Source organism: Aethalodelphis obliquidens, unplaced genomic scaffold (assembly GCF_003676395.1).
Source record: "Aethalodelphis obliquidens isolate GAN/ISIS:26980383/991018 unplaced genomic scaffold, ASM367639v1 scaffold51, whole genome shotgun sequence".
NCBI lineage: Eukaryota > Metazoa > Chordata > Mammalia > Artiodactyla > Delphinidae > Aethalodelphis > Aethalodelphis obliquidens.
In genome coordinates, this window is record NW_020837995.1 from 1284149 (window position 1) to 1311332 (window position 27184).

At 38.8% G+C, this 27184-nt stretch overlaps 1 protein-coding gene across 1 annotated transcript in view; it reads left to right on the plus strand.

Annotated features, from left to right (window-relative positions):
- Positions 1 to 27184, plus strand: part of AVEN (apoptosis and caspase activation inhibitor) — a 189232-nt gene that overhangs the window by 28785 nt on the left and 133263 nt on the right. Inside the window, exon 2 of the mRNA XM_027083791.1 lies at positions 9978 to 10155. Coding sequence (XP_026939592.1) covers positions 9978 to 10155 — 178 coding nt within the window. The remainder of the gene's footprint in view (positions 1 to 9977; positions 10156 to 27184) is intronic.

The window sequence follows — 27184 nt, forward strand, 5'->3', positions numbered from 1 at the left end:
CTGTTACTTTTGAGAGTTCATAAGGCCCTGGCTTACTCAGCCCCTTCAGGCTTTCCTGTGAACGCCTTGTACACACCCACTACTGGAATACAAACGACCCAAGATTCTTAGCCGCTGCTCTCCACGGACCTCTTCTGGTGAGCACCTGTTGTTTATTTTGGGATGCTCAGGTCTCCTAGGTGCTCCATTGCTCTCTTTGCTTCCTCTCACAGGTGCTGGTACATGTGGGGCTCGTGACTGCTGGTGATTGGTTTCTCCCTGTTCATCTCTGTCACTTTGTGGCTGTACCTTGCCACCTAGGTTTTTGTGGATGTTTTCCGTGTATTTTTGATTTTTCTGTCCTCGTGGTTCTGTGTGGACTTTATGAGGAGATTTGGGAAGACTAAAAAACTGCTACTACTGCTACCATCTTCCTCGAATCCTCAAACATGTTTTTCTTTTTTACCCTTTCCCATGGTTGACCTCCCTGGGCTGTGCTTTGAACAGCTCTCATCCTATAGTTAGAAGCATGTTTTTTGCTAATTCTCCTTGAACCTGGGGACCGCCTTCCAGCAGGAGATAGCAGCTGTTTCCTTTACTAGACTAATCTCAGGCCATGTGTTCACAGCTAGAGCCGAGGTATACCATTCCCTCAACCTTCTTGCCTTCCCTGAAGTGCAAGACTGTTCCTGCAAACGTCCCCCATCCCTCTCCTTCCTCCATTTCTGATGCTCTCTTGCTCCCATAGCGTCTTAGGTTTTTTTTCAAAGCACATATCACACTGCTTTAAGTGTATGTTTGCTTCTCTGATTTCCCCACAGAACAGCGGTTCTTAAGGCTAGGGACCTTGTCTTGTTTTTTATATTCCCAGTGCCTGAGCTGGTGCTTGGCACTCAGCAACTACTCAAGAAATGCTTGTTGAAGGAACACTCGCAAACGAGTGGTGCAAGGAACAAAAGCAGCCCTCTTCAGATATATTGTAAGATAGACAGAGGGAAAGAAAAGTGCCACTTAGGCTTGTATTTAAAGAAAAAATGTGTCTTGGTATGGAACTCTGAAGATGACTATTTTAATTTTTATTTTCAAAATTTCCGGTGGGGAGAGGGTGGCAGTGGCCAAACCACATCTACCAAGTCCATTTTGATTATAACCACGAAAAATGGTCATGGGGAATTTAAGAGCTGTAGAACAATCAGTGATAATGATTAAGGAATCAGAACTTTGTCATTATGAAGGAAGAAATATGATTAATTTAGGTAGAGAACATAATCATAGACCCAGGTAGACTGGCCCAATGTGATTTCTACATGATCTTGCTTGAGGGCAGAGGGTGGACCAGGGCTACCCAGGTTCCCTTTAGCTTGATAATTACTAATTTAATTAAGTTCTCTCTGGTGTTTTGAGGGTTTGGGGAGTGTCTTAAAGTTGGCCAGATAAACAATAGCTATTTAGTGGTCTGTGATTTTTCTTGAAAATGAAAGATGATGACATTAAAACCTCAGTAACTAAGGAAACCAGCCCTGTGCTGGTAGAGAAGTGAGATGAAAATTTAACTGAGACAAAGTTGAAAGAAAATCTGGCCTATAGAGAACAAACTAGTGGGGAGGGGGAAGAGGAGAGGGGCAAGATAGAGATAGGGGTTTAAGAGGTACAAACCACTGTGTATTAAATAAGCTACAAACAAGGATATGTTATACAGCACAGGGAATATAGCCAATATTTTATAATAACTATAAATGGATATAGCCTTTAAAAATTGTGAATCACTGTGTTGTACACCTTAAATTTTATAATATTGTACATCACTCTACTTCGATCTAAGAAAAAGAAAATCTGATTTCCAGTGTTAAGCCCATGCAGTGTAATCCCTGGGACGATGGGACAGAGACAGGTGCACCTGAAGTACCATTTGCCTTCTTAGGAAGAGTAAACTGTCAATGGCTGTGATAGAGGGGAATATGTTTTGTACACTGAGCTTTACCCAGGGGTGCTTGGTCTACATGCACTCTTTATACGAAGGTTGATTATTTTTGTGTATGTAAAACCTTTTAGTCAAATGTTTTGATAAAGCAGGGTTCTTACTTGAAGGCCTCTTAGTTGCTTTTCTGGTTCATTTGTGTGACTTAGAGCATAACCACAGCAAGAAGCAAATTGTCTTCCTTATAGTTGCATTTAGTGCCTTCTCTACTGGAAAAATTGTTGATGTTAATTTGTAGAATTTTACCTGGGGGTTGGGACTTACAAGGTGGATTACTTTGGTAGTTTTTAAACCTTTTTAAGCCTGAATTCTTACATGGAGCTCAAGTTGTAAAGCAGATAAAGTGAAACTGATTCGTTCTATTGCCACTCCCACCCTCCTTTCCATAAGGACTCTATAAAAGGACAAACACAAAGTAGAGTTTAAAATCACAGTTGGAACGAATGGATAAATAAAATGTGGTCTATACATACAATGGAATATTATTCAACAATAAAAGGAATGAAGTACTGACACACACTACAACATGGACGAGCCTTGAGAACGTTACGCTAAGTGAAAGAATTCAGTCATAGAAGTGATTTCGTTTATAGGAAATGTCCAGAATAAGCACATCTGTAGCGACAGAAAGTATATTAGTGGTTTTCTAGGGCTTTCTAGAAAATGGAGAGTGACTGTTAATGGGTACAGACTTTTTGGGGTAATGAAAATGTCCTAAAATTGATCGTGGTGATTGTTACACAATGTTGTGAATATACTAAAGACTATTGAATTACATACGCTAAATGGGTGAATTGCATGGTATGTGAATTATACATCAATAAAGCTACTATTTTAAAATTTGAAAAAAAATAAAATCACCAGTTGGCCCAATGAAAGTTACTGCAGTCTAATTTCCCAAACTGCCCTTAAATCATGGAAGCAGTAAACTCTCAAGGTCTTAGGTGGGCTGCCAGCAAATGGTAATTGGCTTTCTATGCCTCCTGTTTTTAGGCAATGTGCTGAAACAATGACACAGGTGAGAAAGAAAGACTTGAGAAAGAAAGATATAAGGACTGGGGTGAGTGAGGGGGCCTGTGGAGAAGTGTCACTGAACAGCTGCTTTGAGGGTTGGGTTACCATTTTCTCTGTTCTCAGATGCCTCCACCCTCTCTTCTTTCCCCTATACTGATCACAAGGAGGGACAAGAAAAGAGGCTGTACATAATTCTCTTGCTAGAGAAACAAGCAAATTGAATACAAATTGAATGTGAATAAATACAGTCTGGATCACTTTTTTCCCATTCTTAATGGCCACAGTATTTTGGAGCTCAAATACTCCGTACGTTGTTCTGGGCTCAATAGATAATTTATATATATATGCCATATATTGCATTTACTGATTTTTTCAAGTATGATCATGCTGTAATGTGTATTTTATTTAATACACAATGACAAATGGAAATGTCCTTCTTAGTATACCTGTATACTAGGTATATACTATATTTTTTATTCAATCATTTATTAAAATTTAGCTTCTTGAAATGATATATAAAAGTTATTTTTGCTAACACACTTTTCTAATACCGAAAGCTGTCATTGAACTCTTTAACCATGATGGCGTGTGAATTTTTTTTTATTAAAAGCATAATTAAAAAAAATAGTGATGCCCAACAAGGACCTACTATATAGCACAGGGAACTATACTCAGTATTTTGTAATAACCTATCAGGGAAAAGAATCTGAAGAAAGTAGATAAATATGTAGGTGTAACTAAATCACTTTGCTGTACATCTGAAACTAACACAACATTGTAAATCAACTACACTTCAATAAAAAATAGTGACGTATCAGTTGCTGCTTAGGGTCCAAATGATTATGTGAGAAAAAAATAACCTTAATAGGGTTAAAAATATAAAAGTTGGCAACTAGATTATTAACTAATGATATATTTTAAAGCTTGATAACATTTAAAAATTTTATAGTAGGATGCATTAATATAATTTTCCAATTATACACAGTGTAACATTTTTGGTTGGATATATTTGACATTATTACTTAATTACTGAAATCAGTTTCCAGTTACTTTCTGTAGGAGGGTTTCCTTAAAAGTGTTCTTTCATATTTTTCTATCCCACCTGTTCGCTTCTGTGGTATAATTACATTTTGTGAGAAACATACGAGTTTGTTGAAAAATGTGTGATTGACTATTTTCAACCTCCTTATTAGGTTCAAAGCAGGAAAGCTTTTTCTACACCCATTTACTCCAGAAGAAAGTAGAACAGGGACCTTCAAAAGCTAGGTTCCTGAGGATAAAAGGCTTTAATTAGGATCTGTTGTCTAGCTGTTATGTATTAGTAACTTCCCAGATTTTACTGGCTTATCTGCAAGCTCTTAATGATAAACATAATCTTTAAAGACTGTTGCTTTTTTGAAAGAAAAGGTAAGAGGATATTTAAAAAATGTTGCCCAAACATGATGTTCATAGGCTGGCCAGTTAAATTAAGCTGATTGCAAGTTAATGTAAATTATTGTCGTAAGTTAAATAGGACTACAGCTTCAGTGAGTAAACATTTTTATTTGTTCTGCTGTGTGTATTGGTACCTTTTGTCTGGTTGCTCTAGCCATTATCAAAAATGAGGTGTTGAAGTTTCCAAATATTGTTGAACTATTTTTCCCTTCAATTCTGTCAGTTTTTGCTTCATATATTACGGGGTTCTATCTTTAGGAACATATGTTTAAGTGTTTACAGTTGTTATCTTTCTGATAGATTGACCCCTTTTCTCCTTGTATAGTGTCCTTTTTTGTGTCTTTTGACAGTTTTGCCTTGAAGTCTGTTTTGTCTCATATTTGTGTAGCCACTCTAGATCTCTTTGGCGAACTGTTTTGCATAGAATATCTTTTTCCATCCTCTTACTTCATTTTAATGATATTTTTATCTTTGAATCTAACATGTCTAGTGTAGACAGCATATAGTTGGGTTTTAAAAAATCTATTCTGCTAGTCTCTGCCTTTTTGATTGAATTGTTTCGTTTAATCTATTCATATTTAATGTTATTATTGATACAGTTGGATATTTGTATCTGCATTTTACTTTGTTTTCCACATGTCTCATGTATATCATTCCTCTGTTCCTCCTTTACTGCTTTCTTTTGCACCAAGTGAATACTTCTAATGTAACATTTTAATTCCTTTAATGATTTTTTTCACTTTTTTGTAGTTATTTCCTTAATGGTTGCTCTAGGGCTTACCATATACCTTTTAATTTATTAGAATCTGCATCAGATAAGTTAATTCCAATGAGATATAGAAACATTACTCCAATACACTCTAGTCCCCATTTCCCCTTTTTGTGGCATTGTTGTTATGCCTATTACATCCATGTTACAAAACCAGTAACACATTGTTATAATTATTGCCTTATATAATTTTATATCTTTTAAAGAATATGAGAGAAGAAAGAAGAGTAAGCATATATTTATGGCTTTTGTTACAAGAGCCTTCTTATTTCCTATTTCTAGTCTTTTTCATTTGTTTTTGTGTATTCCCCATATAGAGTTATTTCCTTAGACTAATAGAGTTTTGCTCCCACTCACATCCTTTGTGCTGTTATTGGCAAATGTATTGTTGGGTCTATAACGTATAGAAATATAATTGTACACATATTGTTTTGTACAGTTGCTTTTAAAATCAGTTATTGGAAGAGAGGCTGTATCAGATATGATTTGCAAATATTTCTCCCATTCTGTAGGTTGCCTTTTCATTTTGTTGGTAGTTTCCCTTGCTGCGCAGAAGCTTTTTAGTTTGATGTAGTCCCACTTGTTTATTTTTACTTTCGTTGTCGAATCCAAAACCTCATTCCCAAGACCTATGTCAAGGAATTTATGACCTATGTTTCTTCCAGGAGTTTTATGGTTTCAGGTATTACATTCAAGTCTTTAATCCATTTTGAGTTAATTTTTGTGTATGGGGTAAGATAAGGGCCCAGTTTCACTCTTTTGAATGTGGCTCTCCAGTTTTCCCATCACCATTTAAAGAAGAGATTGTTTTTTCCCCATTGTATATTCTTAGCTCCTTTGTCATAAATTACTTGACCATATATGCATGGGATTATTTCTGGGCTCCCTATACTGTTCCATTGAGCTATGTGTCTGTTTTTATGCCAATACCATACTGTTTTAATTGGTATAGCTTTGTAATATAGTTTGAAATCAGGAAGTGTTATGCCTCTAGCTTTGTTCTTCTTTTTCAAGATTGCTTTGGCTATTTGGGGTCTTTTGTGTTCCCTTACGAATTTTAGGATCGTTTGTCCTATTTCTGTGAAAAATGCCATTGGAATTTTGATAGGGATTGCACTGAATCTGTAGATTGCTTTGGGTAGTATGGACATTTTAACTATTAATTCTTCTAATCTGTAAACATGAACTAGCTTTCCATTTATTTGTACTGTCGATTTCTTTCACCAGTGACTTATAGTTCACAGTATACACCAGACTTATTTCATAATGATGAGGTTAACATAATAATGATGCCTTCCTATTTAGTTTTCACGTTGCTTTCATCAGTATTTTCTTATTTGTTCTGTTCTTTCTCTCCATCATGGGACTATGCATATTTTATTTTTTGTCCCAGATTTTTGCCAGATGAACCAAACATAAAATCTCTAGGAGTTTTTAAGATACACCTTTCTCTAAGTTACATCAAATGTATTCTAAACTTTATTACTTTTACTACCCTCTTGTGATGGAGGCTAATGACGACTTTTCTTGTCTCCACTGTTGGGTGGAGGTAATGAGATTCTGGTTCAGTGATTCTTCTAATTTGGGAATTAGTGAGTCATTCAGCTGTGTGAGGCCCAGCCTATTATAAACACTTTGTAAATATTAAATGAGGTGATGGCAGGGTCATTAATTCTATCTAGGTGTCCAGTCTTCCATTTCAGTGGTTATTTCTGTGTTAATACTTCCTCGGGTGTTTCAGATCATAATCCTTTCACATCAAGCTAATTATTTTGCTCAGGGTTACATTTTTGCTATGGCTATATCTGTGTTCAAAGTTTTTTACTAACTGGAGAAGACTCTCTGAACTCTGTTCACCCAGTGGGTCAGCAAAAGAATATTGGATTTTCTCAAATTAAACCCTGCAAGTATTTTTCAGCTGTAGTTCTATTCCCCAAATTCTCATCAGTTGGGAAGCTATTTTCTTTAGAATGTTCCTGGTATTTGTTATTTATATAGCAGGTATCATTCAGTCACATACCTTTAATCTGCCAGCATCTTACGGTTCTGAGAAACTTGCAGGAATGGTAGGAAGCCTCTAGGTTTCAGGCAGTGTCTGCAATTTCTAGAATATAATGTGGATTGCCATTTTTTGTGTTCTGTCAAGGAGGTTTATGATGATATTTGAGTGCTGAAAGTGATTGTGAAAGGTCAGTTACTCCATTGTTTCATGAAAACTTATGAAATTTGATTCAGGTGAGGACTGTTGCCTGCTGTTAAATTTGTTACGTGAATGGTTGATTGGGGAACTAGAAATTTGTAGTGGACCAAAATAACACTACACAGACAATTTCCTAGATGTAACAGGGAAAACATATCCATACAGTGGGTGGATCAGGCTTCATCATCCAAATTCATTGGTTAATCTCAGCTTTACTTATGTTGGCTTAGCCATTTATCAGCTGTCATTTGATGTGATGTAATATAAGGTTCAGAGCACCATCTGTGATGTATTTTAGCCAAAAAATACCTGACTCTGTTGGGTGTTTAGATTAAAAAGAATTTTTTATCCACTATTTCCTGTAAACTAATATACTAACACCACAAGGAATCAGCCAGACAGAAGATGGGTCCTTTTGCATTCTACCTGTACTGGTCTCTTCAATAAATCAATGTCATAAAAATAGAGGTTGTACTAGATTCAAAGAGACTTAAGGGACAAGCACTGAGATACAACGCATGATCTTGAATTGGATACTGGCTTAGACAAACCAACTGTAAAGGAAATTTTTTTGGTCAGTTAGGGAAATTTGGAAATAGTCTGGATGTTACGTGAAATGAAATTTACTGAAATGCAGAAGTGGAGAATAACTCTGGTGACCAAGAAAAAGTATATATAAATATTTATATAGTAAAAGATCTGGAAGTATATACACTTAAGGTGTTAGTAGTGGTACTCCCAGGTGATGGGAATGTGGGGTTTTAATATTTTTACTTGTCTTTCCCTCCTAATTTTCTGCAATGTACATGCCTGTTTCTGTGTTATTAAAAACTTACTTTAAAAAAGTCTAACTCATCCTGTACAGATGGATTATTTTAATATATTTCACAAATTCTTTTCTTGGTAAGGATTTTATAATCTTTGGGATACTCCTTTGAATTGTATCTTTAGATTCTATATACAGCTTTTTAAAAATTTAATCTTTTTTTTTTTTTTTCGGTACGCGGGCCTCTCACTGTTGTGGCCTCTCCCATTGCGGAGCACAGGCTCGGGACGCACAGGCTCAGGGGCCATGGCTCACGGGCCCAGCCGCTCTGCGGCATGTGGGATCTTCCCGGACCGGGGCACGAACCCCTGTCCCCTGCATCGGCAGGCGGACTCTCAACCACTGTGCCACCAGGGAAGCTCCTAAAATTTAATCTTTTATTATGGAAAATTTCAAACACATATTAAAATAGAATAATATAATGAATTTCCAGGTACTCATCATCCAGCTTCAGAAATGATCAATTATGCCGTTTATTTCATCTCTACCCACAATTCCTCTCCACCTATTATTTTGAAGCAAACCCACATGTCATATCTTTGCATCCATAAATAGTTCAATATTTATTTCTAAAAGATAAAAACATTAAAAAAATAATGGTATCACACCAAACAATAAGTAAATAAAATAACAATATTTCCTTAATATAAGAAAATGTCTTGTTCACATTTCTTCAATAGTCTTATAAGTGATTTTCTCTAGTTATAGTGTTTGAATCAGAGTACAGATAAGTTCCCAACATTACAATGGTTACGTGTCCATTAAACTTTTTTTTTTTTAGTGTTTATTTATTTTTACTTGTTGACAGTTTGCTTTATTTATTTATTTATCGCTGTGTTGGGTCTTCGTTTTTGTGCGAGGGCTTTCTCTAGTTGTGGCAAGCGGGGGCCACTCTTCATCGCGGTGCGCGGGCCTCTCACTATCACCGCCTCTCTCGTTGCGGAGCACAGGCTCCAGATGTGCAGGCTCAGTAATTGTGGCTCACGGGCCCAGTTGCTCCACGGCATGTGGGATCTTCCCAGACCAGGGCTCGAACCCGTGCCCCCTGCATTGGCAGGCAGATTCTCAACCACTGCGCCACCAGGGAAGCCCTAAGCTTTTTTTTAAAACATTTTTATTGGAGTATAATTGCTTTACAATGGTGTGTTATTAAGCTCTTTTAATCTATAGGTTTCTCCCTCCTCCCCCATCATTTTTTTTTCCTTGCAATTTATTTGTTGAAGAAACTAGACCCTTTGTCTTTTGTAATTTCTCACATTCTGCATTTTTCTGCATGCTGTCTTAACATTTTAATGCCCAAGTCTGGAAACTGTTCTCTGGAATGCATCTGAGTAGGTTCCCATTTAAAGCTTATAAAATATACTTACGGAATGTGTTTGTAAAATCTGTAAACTGGAAGAACTAATTTCCATCCTAAAGTCTTTTGAATTTAAGACTCTTACAGCCTTGACTATTTCAGTAAGAAGAAACAACTCTTGAAATAGGATTACATTGGGGGTAGACTTCAGTGATTCAGTTACACAGATTTTAGGTAGGATCTCATCAGATTTCCTTTGCACAGCTAAATGAAGAGTTTACACTGAAAGTACATTCTGATGTAGTGGGGTTCTCTTGAAATATTATTTAATACTTGCATAAAGCTTGGTTTATAAGATGTGCTCTTTATACCTATGTACTATTTTTTTGTTTTCATTTGTTTTTAAAAATTTTTACTGCTAAGGCTACTAAGGTTAAGATTTCCACTGCCTGCTTATCGATTTGTCTCTAATGATTGCAGGTCGAAGATGACAGTGATGCAGAGACCTATGGAGAAGAGAATGAAGAACAGGGAAATTATTCTAAAAGGAAGATAGTTTCTAATTGGGATCGATATCAAGATACTGAAAAAGAGGTCGATAATGAAAGTGGAGAATCACAGAGGGGGACAGATTTCAGCGTTCTCCTCAGCTCTGCAGGTATGAATTCCAGTTGCGTGCGGACTGCTTAATGCTATGAAAGTTGCATAGGCATTTATGTTCCTTTTTAAATAGCATTTTAATAGCTAGAAATTCATTGTTTGTTCTTTGGATTTTAAATCCAGGTAAAGGACAGTGTGTCTAATGGTTGGCAAGGAAAAAGTGACATTTCTTTAAATGGAAATCTGGGTTTCCATGTACTGATGTAGAAAGACTTCAGTCCTGGTTGAAAGGTAAAAGGCTTTATAGGAATGAAAAATGCTAAACTATGCCCCTCTAAATTGGGTAGGCTGAGAAACAGAAGTGTTTTCTTTGATTTCAGAGGAATTAGGACTGAAGTTTATACAAAGGTTTACAAAGTTTCTAGAATATACATTCTTTTTTCCTTTTATACTCAAGAACGTACATATTAGTGGGTAGGCACATATTGTAGCCATATGTGTCTGAATACTGATACTTTCTTTGTTGGTTTTGGACAGTCTTCTCTGTCAGCAAGGGGAGACACTCATCCCTTCTTTGACCAGCTGTTTAAGATTGACTCCGTTGAGCAACGCACAGCAGTGTGAAGCCTGAGAGTAGTAACAGGAAATGGACCAGAGCTGGTTGTATAGAGGGCTGTTCCCTACCAGCGTGTGGCATAAGAATTCAAAGGAAAAATGGTGGCTAGACTTTTGGTTTTCAGGAGTTACGGATGGGGAGTGGGTGGGAGGTGGATGTGCTCATGAAAGGGCAACACGAAGGATCCTTGCAGTGCTGGTACCGATCAATATCTTGATTGTGGTGGTGGACACACAAATTCTTACATACACACACGTAAAAGTGAGTGCAAATAAAACGGGAAAGCCGAATAAGATTAGTGGATTCTATCTATGTCAAATGTCAATTCCTGGTTGGGATATTATACTATAGTTGTGCAAAATGTTATCATCGGGGCCAACCGTGTAGGAGATCTTGCTGTATTATTTCTTATAACTATCTGAATTTACAATTACCTCAAAAAAGTTGCCAGGTTAAAAAAAATTTAAAGGATGAAGCTATGAGAAACGGAAATAAAGTGAAAGTAATATTTTCAGACAGTTGGCTTTGAATTTCTTCTTCTCCCCAGCTTTTATGTTGCTGTTGAGTTGTGCCTTTCTTTTTCTCATCTGCCTGTATTTTTGAATGTCTGCATCAAACTAAGTATCATAAAGTGATGAATTGTCTTCCAAGTTAATAGAATAAACCCTTTGAGTAGGAAACGAAGAGGTAAGTGGAGAGAGTATTAGATTTGAGTAGGAGAGCAGATTCAGCCTGGGGTTGTTATGTTTATGCCACGTAGCGTAACCCCCTTGTTTGGATGATGGCATCCAACTCGTTGTTCAGGGACTGGTAGCTCATCTTTTTGCCACTCAGATGAGTGTTTCCCTCTCATTACCTGCATTTTGGCCAGTTATGGATTTATAAGCACTTTTTTTCAAGATAGGAGAAGGATAAAATGTGGGCTCATCAGTTTCAATTTTTACCAGCTGTCCCACTAAAAGATTTAGGGGGCAAATTGAAGTAGTGCATAAAATTAACATGTGGACTGCCTACCAGTGGATTTAATTGAATCAGTTGTGTAGTCAAGTTACTAGGACGGTATCTGGCAATAAAAGAGACTGCATAAATGTTTGAAAGCAATTCAGAATGCTAGTTTAATCCAACAGTTATGCACATTGGCTTATGATTTTGGTTATTTATTGTAGCGTTTTATTTATAACTAAAAGCCTGGCATGGTTTGGGTCTTATATGTATATTTTTCTTGTAGTCTGTCTTTGCTTACTGATTTCTTAAGTGGTTTGTTTATCGGTGATTAGTTTCTTGGGAGATCACAACTGTCACATCTTGATATGTGCTTACATTTCTTTCCCAGTTTGCTGCTGATCTATCATTTTCTTTTCACTACAGCGTAAGCCTGAGAAGAGCTTCCGTGCTTTCTTCCTCTATGGTGGGGTAGGCTATATTGGATTACTTTTGAGAAGTGGAGTTCATTCTGTGATCATAAAATATTAAGAATGTCCTCTAGATAGGCTGACCATATTCCTTGGAATGATTCTGATTTTTAGTATACTGTCCTTATTTGTATAAATACATATACAACCCAGAAAAAATATCACTGACCATACTCCTTGGAATGATTCTGATTTTTTAGTATACTATCATTGTTTGTATTAATAAATATACAACCCAGTAAAAACATCATAGACATGCGCATCATAAACTTCCCTAGATATTGCCAAAATGCTCTCCAAAGAGGAGATGAGCTGAACTTCCTAGAGTCCGCTGTCTTTGCCAATATGTAGCACTGTTAGACATTTTTTTTTTTTTGCGGTATGCGGACCTCTCACTGTTGTGGCCTCTCCTGTTGCGGAGCACAGGCTCCGGATGCACAGGCTCAGCGGCCATGGCTCACGGGCCTAACTGCTCCGCGGCATGTGGGATCTTCCTGGACCGGGGTACGAACCCGTGTCCCCTGCATTGGCAGGCGGACTCTCAACCACTGCGCCATCAGGGAAGCCCTGTTAGGCTTTTAAAAATTTTTTTTATTGTGGCCAATTGATTGAGTGGTATCTAGTTGAGGTTCCTTCAATTATTGGAGCACCCACCATTTCCAGGTACCGTTTCAGAGGCTGAGCATACACAAGTGAAACAGAACAGACACAAACACCTGCCTCGTGGAGTTGACATTCTAGAGGGTGCAGACACAGAATAAAGAAAAGGAAACTATGTAAGATGTCAAATGGCTATAATTGCTTAGGGTAGAAGTGAAGTGAGGAGGGGCCTTTACAATTTTAGAAAGGTGGCCAGAGAAAGTCTTACTGATAAGATGACATTTGAATAAAAGACCTGAGAAAGGTGAGGGAGCAGGCATTGAGGATATCTGTGGGAAGAGTGTTCCGGGCAGAGGCGGGAGCAAGTTCAAAGGCTTTGAGATAGTAAAGGAAATAGCAGAGAGGCCAGCGTGGCTGGAGCAAAGTGAGCAGGTAGGCGGTGAGGTCAGAGATGCGTCGCGTGGCCAGATCGCCTGGAGGCTTGTAGGCCATTATAAAGATGTTGGCTTTTACTCAGAGTGAAATGTGCAGCCACTGGAGGGTTTTGAATAGAAGAGTGATATAGCGAACTCTTGTTTTAACGGGATCATTCTGGCTGCTGAGTTGGAATAACCTGAAGACTGGTGAGGGAGGGAGCAGGTAGACCAGTGAGGCTACTGAAATACAGTTGTTCCTCGGTATCCATGGGGGTTTGGTTCCAGGACCCCCAGTGGATAACAACATCTGTGGATGCTTAAGTCCCTTGCATAAAATGGTGTAGTAGAGCTAGCCCTCTGTTTCCGTGGGTTCTGTATCTGCAGATTTCTGTCTGTGGTTGAATCTGCGGATGTGGAACCTGCAGATATGAAGGGCCGACTGCAATGCAGACAAGTACTGATGGTGGCTGGGGCTAGGGGTGGTAGCGGTGGAGGTGGTGAAACATGGTTGAGTTTCGGATCTATTTTGAAAGAACTGCAAATGTAGGGTATAAGATCAGACTTGCACATGTGGGGTGTGAGATTAAGAGATGCACGAGGATGACACCAAGATTGTGGGCTGCAGAGCTAGAAGAAGGGGTTTGACATTAAATGAGATGGATAAAACTATAGGAGGTGCTCAGTTTGCACGTGTTAAAATTGAGATGCCAGTTAGACATCTGTATTAGTCCAAATCCTGTAGGAACTAGATGGTACAGTCAATATAATTATAAAGAAGTTTTAATGAAGGAAGCATTTCCAAAGTTACAGGTAGCACGTAGGGAAAGCACAAAGATAGTACAGCATTGGGAGGGCAGGTAAAGGCAGAGATGTTACCACCCCTGTTACTAGAACTCTGAAGGAGAGCTTCATGTGAGAAGTTTGCCTTGAGAGGATGAATCACCTTTGGTCTAAAGATGTAGCCAGCAAAGGTGACTCTACAGGGAGAGGGACAGGGGAATAAGTGCTCTGGTCTTAGACTCCTTTTCTCCTTCATTCTCCTTCCAAAGCTCCCCCATAAGCCTAACCTACTGGAAGTCAGAAGGCAAGGGAAGCCTGAAGCTGTGATCCATATAGATCAACCTCCTAGGGCAGAACAGAGAGGGGACGGGTGGAGAGTGAACCTGGAGTGATAACTGCAAGAGACCTAGCACAACACCCAACAGGAAGTATTGGAAATATTTCCAAGTAGCTTGTTGGATAAAGGTATCTGGGGTTCAGGACCCGGGTTTGGACAGGAGATAAACATTTGGGTGATGCCAGATGGTATTTAAAGTCATGAGAATGCGTGAGGATGACCAAGGGAGTTATTGAGTAGAAAACTACTGAGCCCTGGGTACCACAGTGTCTAGAGGTTAGGGAAATGAGAAAAAAACAGCAAGGAGAATGAAGAAGGAATGAAGGAGTGTTTCCAGGAAGAACGAGGGATTTGTGTCAAACACAGCTGACGACAACCAAGAATTAACAGTTGAATTTAACAACATAAGGTTACCAGTGAGCTTAGCTACAGCAGTTTTGTTGGAGTGGTGGGATAAATTCTTTCTTGGATTCAAAAAGAATATGGAAGGAGAGACATTTGAGACAGAAAGTATAAACAACTATTAATATTGAGGAATTTTGTTCATAAAGGGAAGGAGAATAATGGGCTGGTGGAGGAAGTGGGTCAAAACATATTTTTTAAACATGGGAGAAGTGATTGCATGTTTATCTGTTGATAGAAAGATCCAGAAAAGAGGTCAAAAATAATGTGAGAAGAGGTGAGAATTGCTGGATCTGTGTTCTTTGGTCCACATGAGGTGATGGAATCGTTTGTACAGATGGAGCGATTGCCCACTGCCAGGGGCTGGGCCAGTTTTTCAACTGTAATTGGAGGAAACCCAGAATATTTGGGCATAGGTGTAGGTAGTAGGTGGGTAGATGTGATGGGGGCTTGAGGAAGCCGTCTTCTGATTGCTTCTGTTTTCTTAGTGAAATGAGAAAGCTGTCAGTGAGAGTCAGGGAGGGGGTGTTGGAAATGTGAGGAGAGAGTAGAAGTTAGAAATAGTTATCTATAGAAGACAAACTCATGTTTGCCAAAGGGGAAGGGAGGGGGATAAATTACGAGCATGGGATTAACAAGTACAAACTACTGTACATAAGATAGATAAGCAACAAGGATTTACTGTATAGCACAGGGAACTAGATTCAGTATCTTATAATAACCTATAATGAAAAATAGTCTGAAAAAATAGACTGAATCACTTTGCTGCATACCTGAAACTAACATAATATTGTAAATCAACTGCATTTCAGTAATAAAAAAGTACTAAAAAAAAAAAAGAAACAGCTGTCTAGAGAGTGGGAAACTGAATGAAATAGGAAAATGTGGTATGGTTGCTGGGTGCTCATGGCCGCCCATGGGAGGTTGATGGTCATGAATTTAAGGTGAGAAAAGGTGTGTTTTCCCCCCATTCACATCCTGCTGTGTGGGTGCAGGTATGGAGGGATGGAGAGTAGGATTTAATCATGATTATATCGTTGTTCAGCCCAGCAAATGCAACGAGGTGAGAAAATAAAAGGGGTGATTAGGATGATTGCTGTTGCGTTCAAGCTGGGTAAAGAGAGACGGGCAGGCACGAGAGAGGTGAGGGGCAGAGGAAAGACAGTGGGATCAGTGGACTATAGATTTCTCTGTGCAGAAGGATTGTTGACCTCCTTGAAGGGGTATGAGTCGGAAAGTGGGGAAGAGGCGGCCATAGAGTGGAGCATTTCAAGTTTGGGTCTAGTGGGGCAGAGGTTGTAAATGACGGTAATGATGTACTCTAGTATAAAATCGTGAGGGAGTGTCTGAGCTGGCGTGGAGGCCTGGGTGGTTGCATTTCCTTAGCTGACTGTTGAGGCCGAGCATCTTTTTTTGCTGTGCTAGCTTGCTTCTGTGGACGCCTGCACACGTTCACTGACCATTTGGCTTGTTTGCTTCTCATTGACATGTATTTTTAATATATTCTTGACACTTTGGATGTTTATTTTTACAGATATCTTCTATTATGGGATTTTTCTCTTACTTTTGTAATGGTATCTTTTGGTGCATGGTTTTATGTTTTAATGTAATTGAATTTATCAACTTTCTGTCTTACAGTTTGTGTTGTTTTGTGCCTTGTTTGGGAAATTCATCTTTCCCTTCAGATCACAAAGATATGTTCTCTTATATTTCCTCTTACAGATTCAAATTTTGCTTTGTTTTCTGAAGCGTGTTAAATTTTATCAGTTGCTACATTCTTTCACAACCTTTAAAAAAGAAAAACCTTATTGAGGTATTATTGGCATATAAAAAGCTGTTCATATTTAACATATACAACTTGATGAGTTCAGGGATTAAGTTTGTACCTGTGAAATAGTCACGGCCATAGAATGTCCATCAACCCCCCAAATTTCCTCCCATCTGCTTTATCTTATTATTAATTTTGGTGGTAAGAACACTTAAGATCTACCCTCTTAGCAAATTTTAGGTATACAATACAGTATTGTTAGCTACAGGTACTCTGCTGTGCAGTAGATCCCTACCGCTTACCTATCTTGTATAACTGAAACTTTTACAACCATTTTTAGATTAGTGGAGTGAGGTGGCATAATTACTCCACCTTGCATTTCAGTCTTCTAAGGAGTATATAACTTTTGACGGTAGAACAGATCTGGATTTGAATCCTATTCTATCATGTTTTTGTCTAAGGCAACGCTGTTTCTCTCAGTAGGAAATGCAGGAATAGTAGGAAGTAACAGTGTTTGATTTGGTGATGTCAGCATCTTATCCCAAATTTACCACTGATTTTAGTTCGGCTTAATGTGTAACCAAGGTACCTAGATTTAGTATTTATCTGAAATTTTTTGTTGATAGAAGCTTAGTTAACTGCGTTCAGTAAAATAAAGTCCAATTTCTTTTTTTCCTTGAATGTTAGACATAATAGCAGTGGCTGCCAACAGAATGTATATATCTTTGTTTTCCTGAGAAATTAAAAGTTATCCTTGGGTAAAATATAACTGACTTATTGAGTCTATTTCTTGAATAATCAGTGGTGGTGGTCTGAGTTACTAAACATTTAAAAGTTGGTGGCCTTAAGTTAAGTCATAAAACAGTCTTTTCCCCTTTCCAGCGCTTTGTTCCCTATAGTTATTAATCTGCTTTTCTCCCCCATCTCGGTGTCCGCCACATGTCATGAAAGGATCACCATTGCCATTGCAATGTGTCATCCAGACTTGGTTTTCCAGTCAGGGGCTCTTTGCTTTGGACTGTTCTTTAGACATTATTTCCTATTCCAGAATTAGCTGTGCTTTGCGTACACCTCTGGTTCAATTCTCAACTGCCATTCTGAAGGCAGACCTTCTGCTAAGAGTATACCTAGCTTAATGGGGTGTTCTTCTCCTAGTAGGATTTCCATTACAGTGGTGAATTTTTGAAGACCATGAATGAATTCAAAGAGTGAATTTCTGTTGTGCACACAGTTGGTGTATACGTATGTTGGTATATTAACTTTGGAAGACAGTTTGTCATTTTCCAGTAAAGTTGACGCTCCAGTACTTCCAACCTTGGAAGATACTCTAGAGAAATTCTAGCACGTGTGTATCAGGAGACATGTGCATGAATGTGCATAGCTGTATTTGTTCAGAAGAGCCACAAATGGAAGCAACTCAAATGCCCATTAACAGTGGGATGAGTACATAAATATTGTAAGTGGATGAATCTCTGAAACCTTATGTGAATACCTCCAAAATACCTCAGTATGATTCTATCCATAGAAAGTTCAAACACAACAAAAAGTAAACTGTGTTATTTAGGGATGCATGTTTAAATGGTAAAATGAAAATCAAGGACATGATTATTACAAAAATCAGGGCTGCGGTCACCTCCAGTGGAGAGATGAGGGGGAATGATTGGGGAGGGCGCATAGTAGGTGTGCGTTGGGGTTGGTAGGGAGGCTTCTGTGGCGTCGGCGGTATTCTATTTCTTGATCTGGATAATGGTTCCTTGTGTTTGTTTAAAAATCCTTTAAGTTGTCTATATCCATTGCCTATTCTTTACGTATCTCTCTATACGAGGGAAAAAAAAAGTCTAAAAATGGACTTCTCACGGTAGAATTTCAGTTACTACCATAGACCATGGGAAACATTTTGGGAGAAGCAGCCCTTTTCAGCACCTTCAACCTGTGTCTTCAACATGCAGGTGCTTTCTGCTTTGTTTGAGTTTCTGGCCAGGGGCAGTGGCATCTCATTTTTATAAATGGAGGATATGGGAAGGGGACTAGTTTGCTTGAAGTCCTTTTTCTGGTAGGATTGGGAGTCTTCAGACATCTGTTTAGTACTCTTTCTGGAAGCCTTCATCTTATAGCTAATCATGCCTTCCGCTTTTCTTTTTGAACAGTATTCTTGCAGTTCTAGGTTATGTTTCAAAACCTTTGAAAATGACACCATACTCTCACATTCAGGCATAAAAACTTAGATCTTTAAGCATTTTTTCTGCCTCCTACTTTGTTTTTCAAATGGTGAGTTATTGAAACCATGCCATGTGCTTTATTATTTTTCTTTTCAGATGTCACAGATAACCAGAGTTAGATGTTTACAGTGTGAGCAGGATGCACTGAAGCAACGTTGAAGATAAACATGAGGAAAACAGTCTTTTAGGTGCAAGTCTATAAGCTGTTTATTTATTTATTTATTATTTATTTATTTATTTATTTTTGCGGTACGCGGGCCTCTCACTGCTGTGGCCTCTCCCGCTGCAGAGCACAGGCTCCGGACGCGCAGGCCCAGCGGCCATGGCTCACGGGCTCCGCGGCATGTGGGATCCTCCCGGACAGGGGCACGAACCCGCGTCCCCCGCATCGGCAGGCGGACTCCCAACCACTGCGCCACCAGGGAAGCCCTAAGCTGTTTATTTTAAGTGGAACAAATAAAAATGATTAGACTACAGTTTGGTCAGCATAGTTCTCTAGGCATATTTTCATTTAAAGCTGTTATAGGAAAAGCCCATCTATCCTATAGATGGGATGCTGCCTGATTCATGAATCATTGAATAAAGCCAATTAGACCTTCAAAAAGCTACTATATATCTTCCTGAGTGTAATTTTAAGAAAAGTTGATTTTGGGGGGAGATTTTAATTATAATATTAGATTTTCTTACCTCTGCATCCTTTTGCCAGCAATTAGACCGAAAGGGAAAAGAAGGCTGTCACTCTAGCAGCCTGTATTTTTTCATTAAACTTTGAACCTTTTTTCCCATGAAGCAGTGGGACAGTTTGAGTTGTATTTGTCCTCTTTGATTGAGTTCTTTTGTTTTTTTCTTTTTACTTGGTATGCATTTTATTGGTTTTTACTAATATATTCTTATATTACGAAGGCAATTTAGTGGAAATACATTCCCTTTGATATTGGAATCATTTGAAATAACACAAGCAGAACTATACATTAAAAAAATCTTTATTTGAACAACAACAACAAAAAGACAGGTTAAACCACACACACAGGTTAAAACACACACACACACACACACACACACACACAAATCTTTCCTTTCTTACAGCTGGATATTGAAGTGGGTCTAATTTGATTTTCTTATTTTCAAACCTCCAAAGATAGAAGCAGCTGAATACCTAGAAATTTGTTTGCTACCCTACTGGTCTCCTGCACCATTGTGTTTTCTATTGTTTTGATGAAGACTCTTTGTCTACTTTTACCGTCCAGCTGCTTCATTTTTTATCATGTTTATCATTAACTGTCAATTTTCATTCTCTTGCTCTGAAACTGTAGTTTTCCTTAAACAGACGCAGCCTAGGCAGCTTTAATTCCTTTTCCTTTTCCTTTAAATCTGTGACCTTTTGATTTCCATTTGTTGAGGGATTCTGGTTGATCCACCACGATTGTTTCCAGCGCTGTGTTTTCTCTCTCCTGGTACTCCCCACCTCTCTTCTTTGTTCTTTAATTGGAGGTTACCATTATTGGCTTCTTCGGCTATATCTAGTGCTTCTTCGGCTTTCTCATGAAATAGAATTATGTCTCTCTTTTGCACCTCTGATAAAGTCTATCCACTTTATTTCCCCACAATTTGAGGAAAGGAAGTGTAGATCTTCTCTACAGGTCGGATCATCTAAGTCATCCAAAAAACTCAGCAAAAATCTAATCTTCTAGAGATTTCATTTCAGCATTTATAGCACTGCTGTTTTTCTTCTTCTTTAGCTCTCAATTTAGCTTATACTTCATTTTGCCTTCTCTCTCTCTCTTTTATTTTTTTGCAAATTAATCTTTCTCGAAAAGTATTAGAGAGTCTCTCTTTATGCTTTTGGTCAGAGGTCTCAGTTTCTCATTTGAATATTTTTATTCTAATCTTTCTTTTGTCTTTATCTTTATCTTCTAATCTTTCTTTTGTCCCCTAGGGTTGTACCAGTTGAGAAGCCTTTTATATAAATGGATCTGTTTTTACATCATTTTTTATGGTCATCAGTCATCAGACATTTTATACTCATCAGAGAGTTTTGCATGGAGAGCTTCTGATTTTAGCTTTATCTTTATTTATTTTCATGGGTTTTGACTTTGATTTTCTTACTACTTCTATTAAAGTCTGAGGGATTTTAACCTGTTGAATTATATTATCTCTAGAGGTACCCAGCTTTCATCCAGTTTGATCTGTTCCTTAAAAAATGTGTCTTATGGCAAACTGTAGTCAAATAACACTTGGTTCGATGACTGATTTTGGTCCCAGAGCAGCCATTTTCTCACCACCACCATTTTTGGCTGTTGTTGCTGTCTTCCTGAGCCCAGTCCTTCAGAGCTGAGCCGTGGTGACTGAAATGTCTCAAGTTCATTTTATGAACTGAATGTTTATTTAGACAATTTAGATTATTCTTACTAGAAATTTTACTGAGAGAACATTACTGAATCTTTTTGGATTTGACTTGTATTCCAGATACTGTTCTGGTTGATAAATGTCTAACTGGCTACATCATCCAATCTGCATGTTACATTCTAACAGCATCTACATATTCCTCTCAACTCTGCTGTCTACCCTCTCAGTCTGTTTATTCTTGTGGACTCATACTTCCCTTTAAAAAATTACCCTCATTTAAAAGAGGGTTTTGGGAAGCAGAGCAAATAAATGCTCATGATCAATGTCATATTTAAGTGGAAGTTGATAAGTTCTCTTTACTTGCTCTAGAAAGAGAGAGAATAAAAGAGTTATTTTGGTAAAAGCTTTAATGAAGGTCAGGGTAGAACCTCTTCTAATATAAAGAGCATGGAACATGAATTTAAAGGCTATGAAAAGGGCAGACATAACCATAGGATTGTGATAACAAAGTCATCTATTTCAGTAAGTGTACCCAAAGTGTTGTATGTGTATTTTGGTTGTAGAATGGAAGGCGCATTGGATTGAAGGATGTCAGCTGAACTGTCTTGGTTCTGGTTGTCACTTACTAACTACATGCCTTTGGGGGAGTGAAACTCTCGGAACTTCCTTTTTTATTTTTTTAAACTGTAAAAAATAATACCTGCCTTGCTTTAATCCAGGATGGTTGTAGGGATCATGTAGAACTATTAAATAAACTATGAAGTGCTGTAAAATGTTAAGAACTATTTTATAGGCAAAGACAAGCAAACTGTTGGGGTAGATATACAGTGTGACGATTGAGAAAATCTAGTTGTATTTAAAATCATGCCATTAACATGGGGCCATCATTAAAGTAACAGCATAATACTGACATATATAATTAGAATATAAAACACAATGGCCATTAGCTCTTTTTCTCTCTTATGGGATTTGTTGACCTCTTTCAATCTCTACAACTACAGAGGTGACACAGGGAACTTGAAAGATGATTAAAAATGGGAAAAATTGGACCTGTGATGAAAGGTTTATGATGCTAAGGAAAAGAAGTCTGAGAAGTGATTTAATAATTATGTCATATGTGTTCCAGGCCCTAAAGACAATGGAAAAAACCAAATGGGCTCAACTAAAATGTAAGGGAAATCGATTAGATATTCATGTACATTTTGTACATGAGATGTTAACTGGGCCTCTGAGGGAGAGCTGGGGAATCATCCTGACTGGAAACCTTTCAGAATAGATATGGTCTCATTTGACTGGAATGGATCCAACAATTGTCCTTCCTGTGGCACAGGGACAGGCAAGGTGATTTGTCAAGGAATTTAATTTTATTATTCATTTATTTGGCTGTGCCTCGCGGCTTGCAGGACCTCAGTTCCCCTACCAGGGATTGAACCAGGCCACAGCAGTGAAAGCGCCGAATCCTAACCACTAGGCCACAAGGGAACTTCCAGGGAACTTTTTTTTAAATCCTATAATTCTGTTCTCCTGGCTTCTTTAAATTTCGCAATGATTCTATAGCATTTTACTCAAGCGCATTAAGTGAACACTTCCAGTGTTCTCAGAAGGGTTAGGCTTAAAATAAATAAGTGAGGGGGGTGTGTGTAAATGGATGCCTGTGGCCATTAGTGACCCTGTGACAGCAAATGACCTTAAGCTAGCAAGCTGATGGCAATAAGTACTGCCATTTCCTGAATACCTACCAGGTGTAGGATGTAGGCTTTTTCTATATCATTGATTTGGAATGGTAACTACAGGGTAGATTTCATTATCTCTACATGTGTTGAAATTAAGCCTTAAAAACAATGTTAAATAATATATGCAACATTCACATGTCTAATATGCAGCAGAATAAGGATTCAAACTTAAGTATGCCTGGCTTCAGAGTTGGTATCTTTCCCATTTGACACTCTCCATTAAAGTCTACATGTACATCATTATCTAAGATACACGTTCTCTTGTATATCTGTCTCTGCAAAAGGAAGCTTTATTGTTGACACTTGGTCTGCATCTTGGGACAGGGTTTGTGATTGGTTAAGAAGCTGCCATGGGGCTGGAGGCAGACGTCCAGAGGCCAGGGAGCTGCAGCAGGGCCTTAGAAGGTGCGGCCCCTGGAGGCTTCTAGTCATGCTTACGGTTGAGCGTTTCAAAGAGGCCTCGCCCAGCCCTGCCTCAGGCTGGCCCGAGGAGGTTGCTCAGGTGGTTGTCCTTCCTGATGAATTTCACCTCGTCTTCCAGGAAGTGTTTCTCCAGGAAGTCCAAGAGACGGGAGTCTCTGTGGGCAGAACCCAGGGTGTGCAGCTTCAGCAGGACCTGGTTCAGGGTTTCCTCTAGGGCCAGGGCCCCTTCCTTGCCACCCAGACTGTGACCTCACTCATCTTGAGGCCGCCTCTTCATGTCCTGGAAGAGGACTCAGCTGCAGCCCCGGTTCTGGATCTTCTAGAGACGTTTGGTGCCCTTGCATTTTCCCGGCAGCTCATTGCCAGCCACACTTTTGCAGCTGGAATGGAAGCCCAGAGAGAGGGAGGTGTAGGAAGCCTACAGATGCAGGTTGATCAGGTAGGTGATAGCAGCTTTGACCTTGGTGGAATAATTCTGGTGGATCTGGGAGCTCACGGTTGATTGGCGACAAGGAGCTAAGCACAAAATCTGGGGTTAACTGTTGTGGGAAGCAAAGGATGGCAAGGAGATGTCCTGGAGGCTGCAGCTGGAGAGGGGATTTGAGGGGTGATCAAGAGGCTGGAGTAAGGGGGCAAATCTTGGGTCTATTCCACCTAACACTGCTGAGGCAAGAGACAGGTCCAAGGACTGCCTGGTGCTGTTGATTCTTTTGTTCAAAAAAAAAAAAAGCCAATATCAAATGAATTTGATGGAAAAAAACCTCAAATATGTCTTTTCCACCTGAAAGGTGACATAACTCAAAAGATTAAAACCCATACAGGATACTGCATTGTATATTCTTAGTGTATCGTCATACTTGAAGGGAGTGGAAGGAATACCTTCGCATGATTTGTTACGAGAATACTGCATCTGTCTCAGCATTTTCAGTTAACCTAAGAATGGAACTGATGTTAATGAAATACCAATATATACTGCTTAAGTTTGTGACTGAGTGTGGTGTACATTCCCCACATAGCTTTTCATTATCTGTGGTGGGAATTCCTCTTGGAAATTAAATCTGTATCTTACACGTTTTGCTGGCACTTGTCGAAGGGACTTAATAGTCACGTGATCATTATCTATTATCCCTTAAATATTGCATCCTGTGTATTGTACATAGAGGGAGATGTTTCAGTGTTAATGACACTGCTAGTCTCTTAAAATCATGAAGTTTGAGAAGGTTTTTCTTCATCTATTCATCTATCATTTACTAGGTAAGTAGATAATTTATGTGGTTTTAATATTTACCTTGAGAATTCTGTGACAGTAGAGGTTTCTGCCTTGTTTTTATAGAGTTTAGTCTTTATGAAATTTTATAGTGAAATTTGAGGTTATCATGAATAACTTTGGATAACCAACATTAGTAGAATTCTAAGTTTGTTGTCACGAATTTCTACCTCCATGGTGGGAATGCAACGGGAATCACATCTGTCAGAGAGACAGTCAGGCACCCAGGCTTTCTGGCATCTCCTGTTTAGAAAATTATAGAAACTTTCAGTTTTAGAGATAGAAGAATCCTTGGAGGTAATTTTTTCATTATCTTTTCATTTCCTTTCTTGAGTTTCTATTTTTGAACATTTTCTAGAAATTAAGAGAATGAAGCTTAAGGAGATTAAGTGACTGTGTCCATGGTCTTGATATTGAGCAGCTGTCTTTGGCTTCAAACTCAGGATTTCTAACTTGTAGTCATTCCTTTAGCAAACACTTAACAAGTGTCTACACTGTGTCCCATGTCATGCCAGGTGTTAAGGGTACAGAAATGCCTAAAACATTCCCTGTGGTTAAGATTATTGTTGGAACCTCCTACACTGTTGGTGGGAATGTAAATTGATACAGCCACTATGGAGAACAGTATGAAGGTTCCTCAAAAAACTAAAAATAGAATTACCATATGATCCAGCAATCCCACTCCTGGGCACATACCCGGAGAAAACCATAATTCAAAAAGATACATGCACCCCAGTGTTCATTGTAGCACTATTTACAATAGCCAGGTCACGGAAGCAACCTAAATGTCCATCAGCAGAGGAATGGATTAAGATGATGTGGTACATATATGCAATGGAATATTACTCAGCCATAAAAAGGAACGAAATAGTGCCATTTGCAGAAATGTGGATAGACCTAGAGACTGTCATACAGAGTGAAGTAAGTCAGAAAGAGAAAAACAAATATTGGATAATATCGCTTATATGTGGAATCTAGAAAAATGGTACAGATGAACTTATTTGCAAAGCAGAAACAGACACAGATGTAGAGAACAAACTTATGGACACCAAGGGGGGAAGGGGGTGGCATGCATTGGGAGATTGGGATTGACATATATACACTACTATGTATAAAATAGACAACTAATGAGAACAGACTGTATAGCACAGGGAACTCTACTCCGTGCTCTGTGGTGACCTAAATGGGAAGGAAATCTAAAAAAGAGGGGATATATGTATACGTATAACTGATTCACTTTGCTGTACAGCAGAAACTAACACAACATTGTAAAGCAACTAGACTCCAATAAAACTTAATTAAGAAAAAAAAAAGATGATTGTTGGGAGAGGCAACAGGGGTCCTGAGCATTCCTGCATGTTCCTGCTGGACGAGCCAAGAATGCGGGACCCTGCCCATTCTCTACCTGAGGCAACAAGCAACCGTGAGGGATGAGGTAACACCTCCCCCAGGCAAAGGTCGGGCTTGCTTCCACTTACTGTAAGAGCAGTGAGTCTCCTAAGCTTAGTGTTCCTTTCCTGTAACATGACCCATAGCATGTGGAGGATTCCATGACGGGCTCTTTGAATTACTGCTCTGAGGCAGAGGGGGCCTGAGAAACCAATGCAGACGAACATGAAGCTTTGGCCATGAGTATTCATGTCCTTGGTCTCTGATCCAGGAGTCTCATGTCTTCTGCCAGCATCCATGGAACCGTAATAGGCTAACTTATTATCTTACAAATAGGATAAAATCTCAGACCCTGAATAGTATTTGGCAAGTATCAGTCGTGGGAAAATACAGGTGAGAAAACCAACAATTACAGTTCAGTGTGGGCAGCACAGAACTGTGGAACAACCAAGGGAGGGCACCCAGTTCATCTTGGGAAGGTCAGAGAGGCTTTTCTGAGTGCATTGCCGTTGACCTGATCATACTGGATTGTGTGTCTGTTGAGGGCAGATCTTTTTATCCTCAGTATTTGGCACGGTACCCAGCACATGGTTCATGACTATAAGCTTGCCGAATGGATGAGTAAACTGTTACTTGTAGCTGCTGGTTGTGATTTACTGCATTGGTGGTCCAGATATTTGCTACTACGGTTTGTCTCCTTTTTAAGAACTGTAGTCCTGGGAAGGTAGTCTTCAATGAAAAGCAACTCACTTCGACGCCTAGCATAAATCTATTCCAACAAGTGAGGAAGGTGGTCAAGTTGCAGGATATCTTGCATGTGGATTCATTTAATACTAAGTAATATTAAGGCCCAATTATTTGTTTCTTGACTTTTTAATTTTCTAATACTACTTAGATTTTTCAGAAGAGTTGCAACAATAGTTCCCTTATACCCTTCACCTAGCTTCCCCTAATGTTAAATAACATCTTAGATAAACATGGTACCTTTATCAAAACTAAGAAATTAATGTTGGTATACTACAGACTTTATTTGAATTTCCCCATTTTCTTCCCACTTTCTTTGTGCTTTCTTTGTTCTAACTCAGGATACCACATTGCATTTATTTAGCTCCTTAGTCTCCTCCAATTTGTGACAGTTTTTCAGTCTTTTCTGGACACTTTCGAAGAATAGTGGTTAGGTATTTCATAGGATCCCTCAGTTTGGGTTTTTCTGATATTTTCTGGTGATTGGACTGAGGTCATGGATTTTTGGGGGGATACCACAGAGATGGTGTGCGTTTCTCGTTGGCACACATGCTATCAATGTGACATTACTGATTGTGTTGACTCTGATCCCTTGATGAAGATGGTATCTGTCAGGTTTCTCCACTGTCACGTTA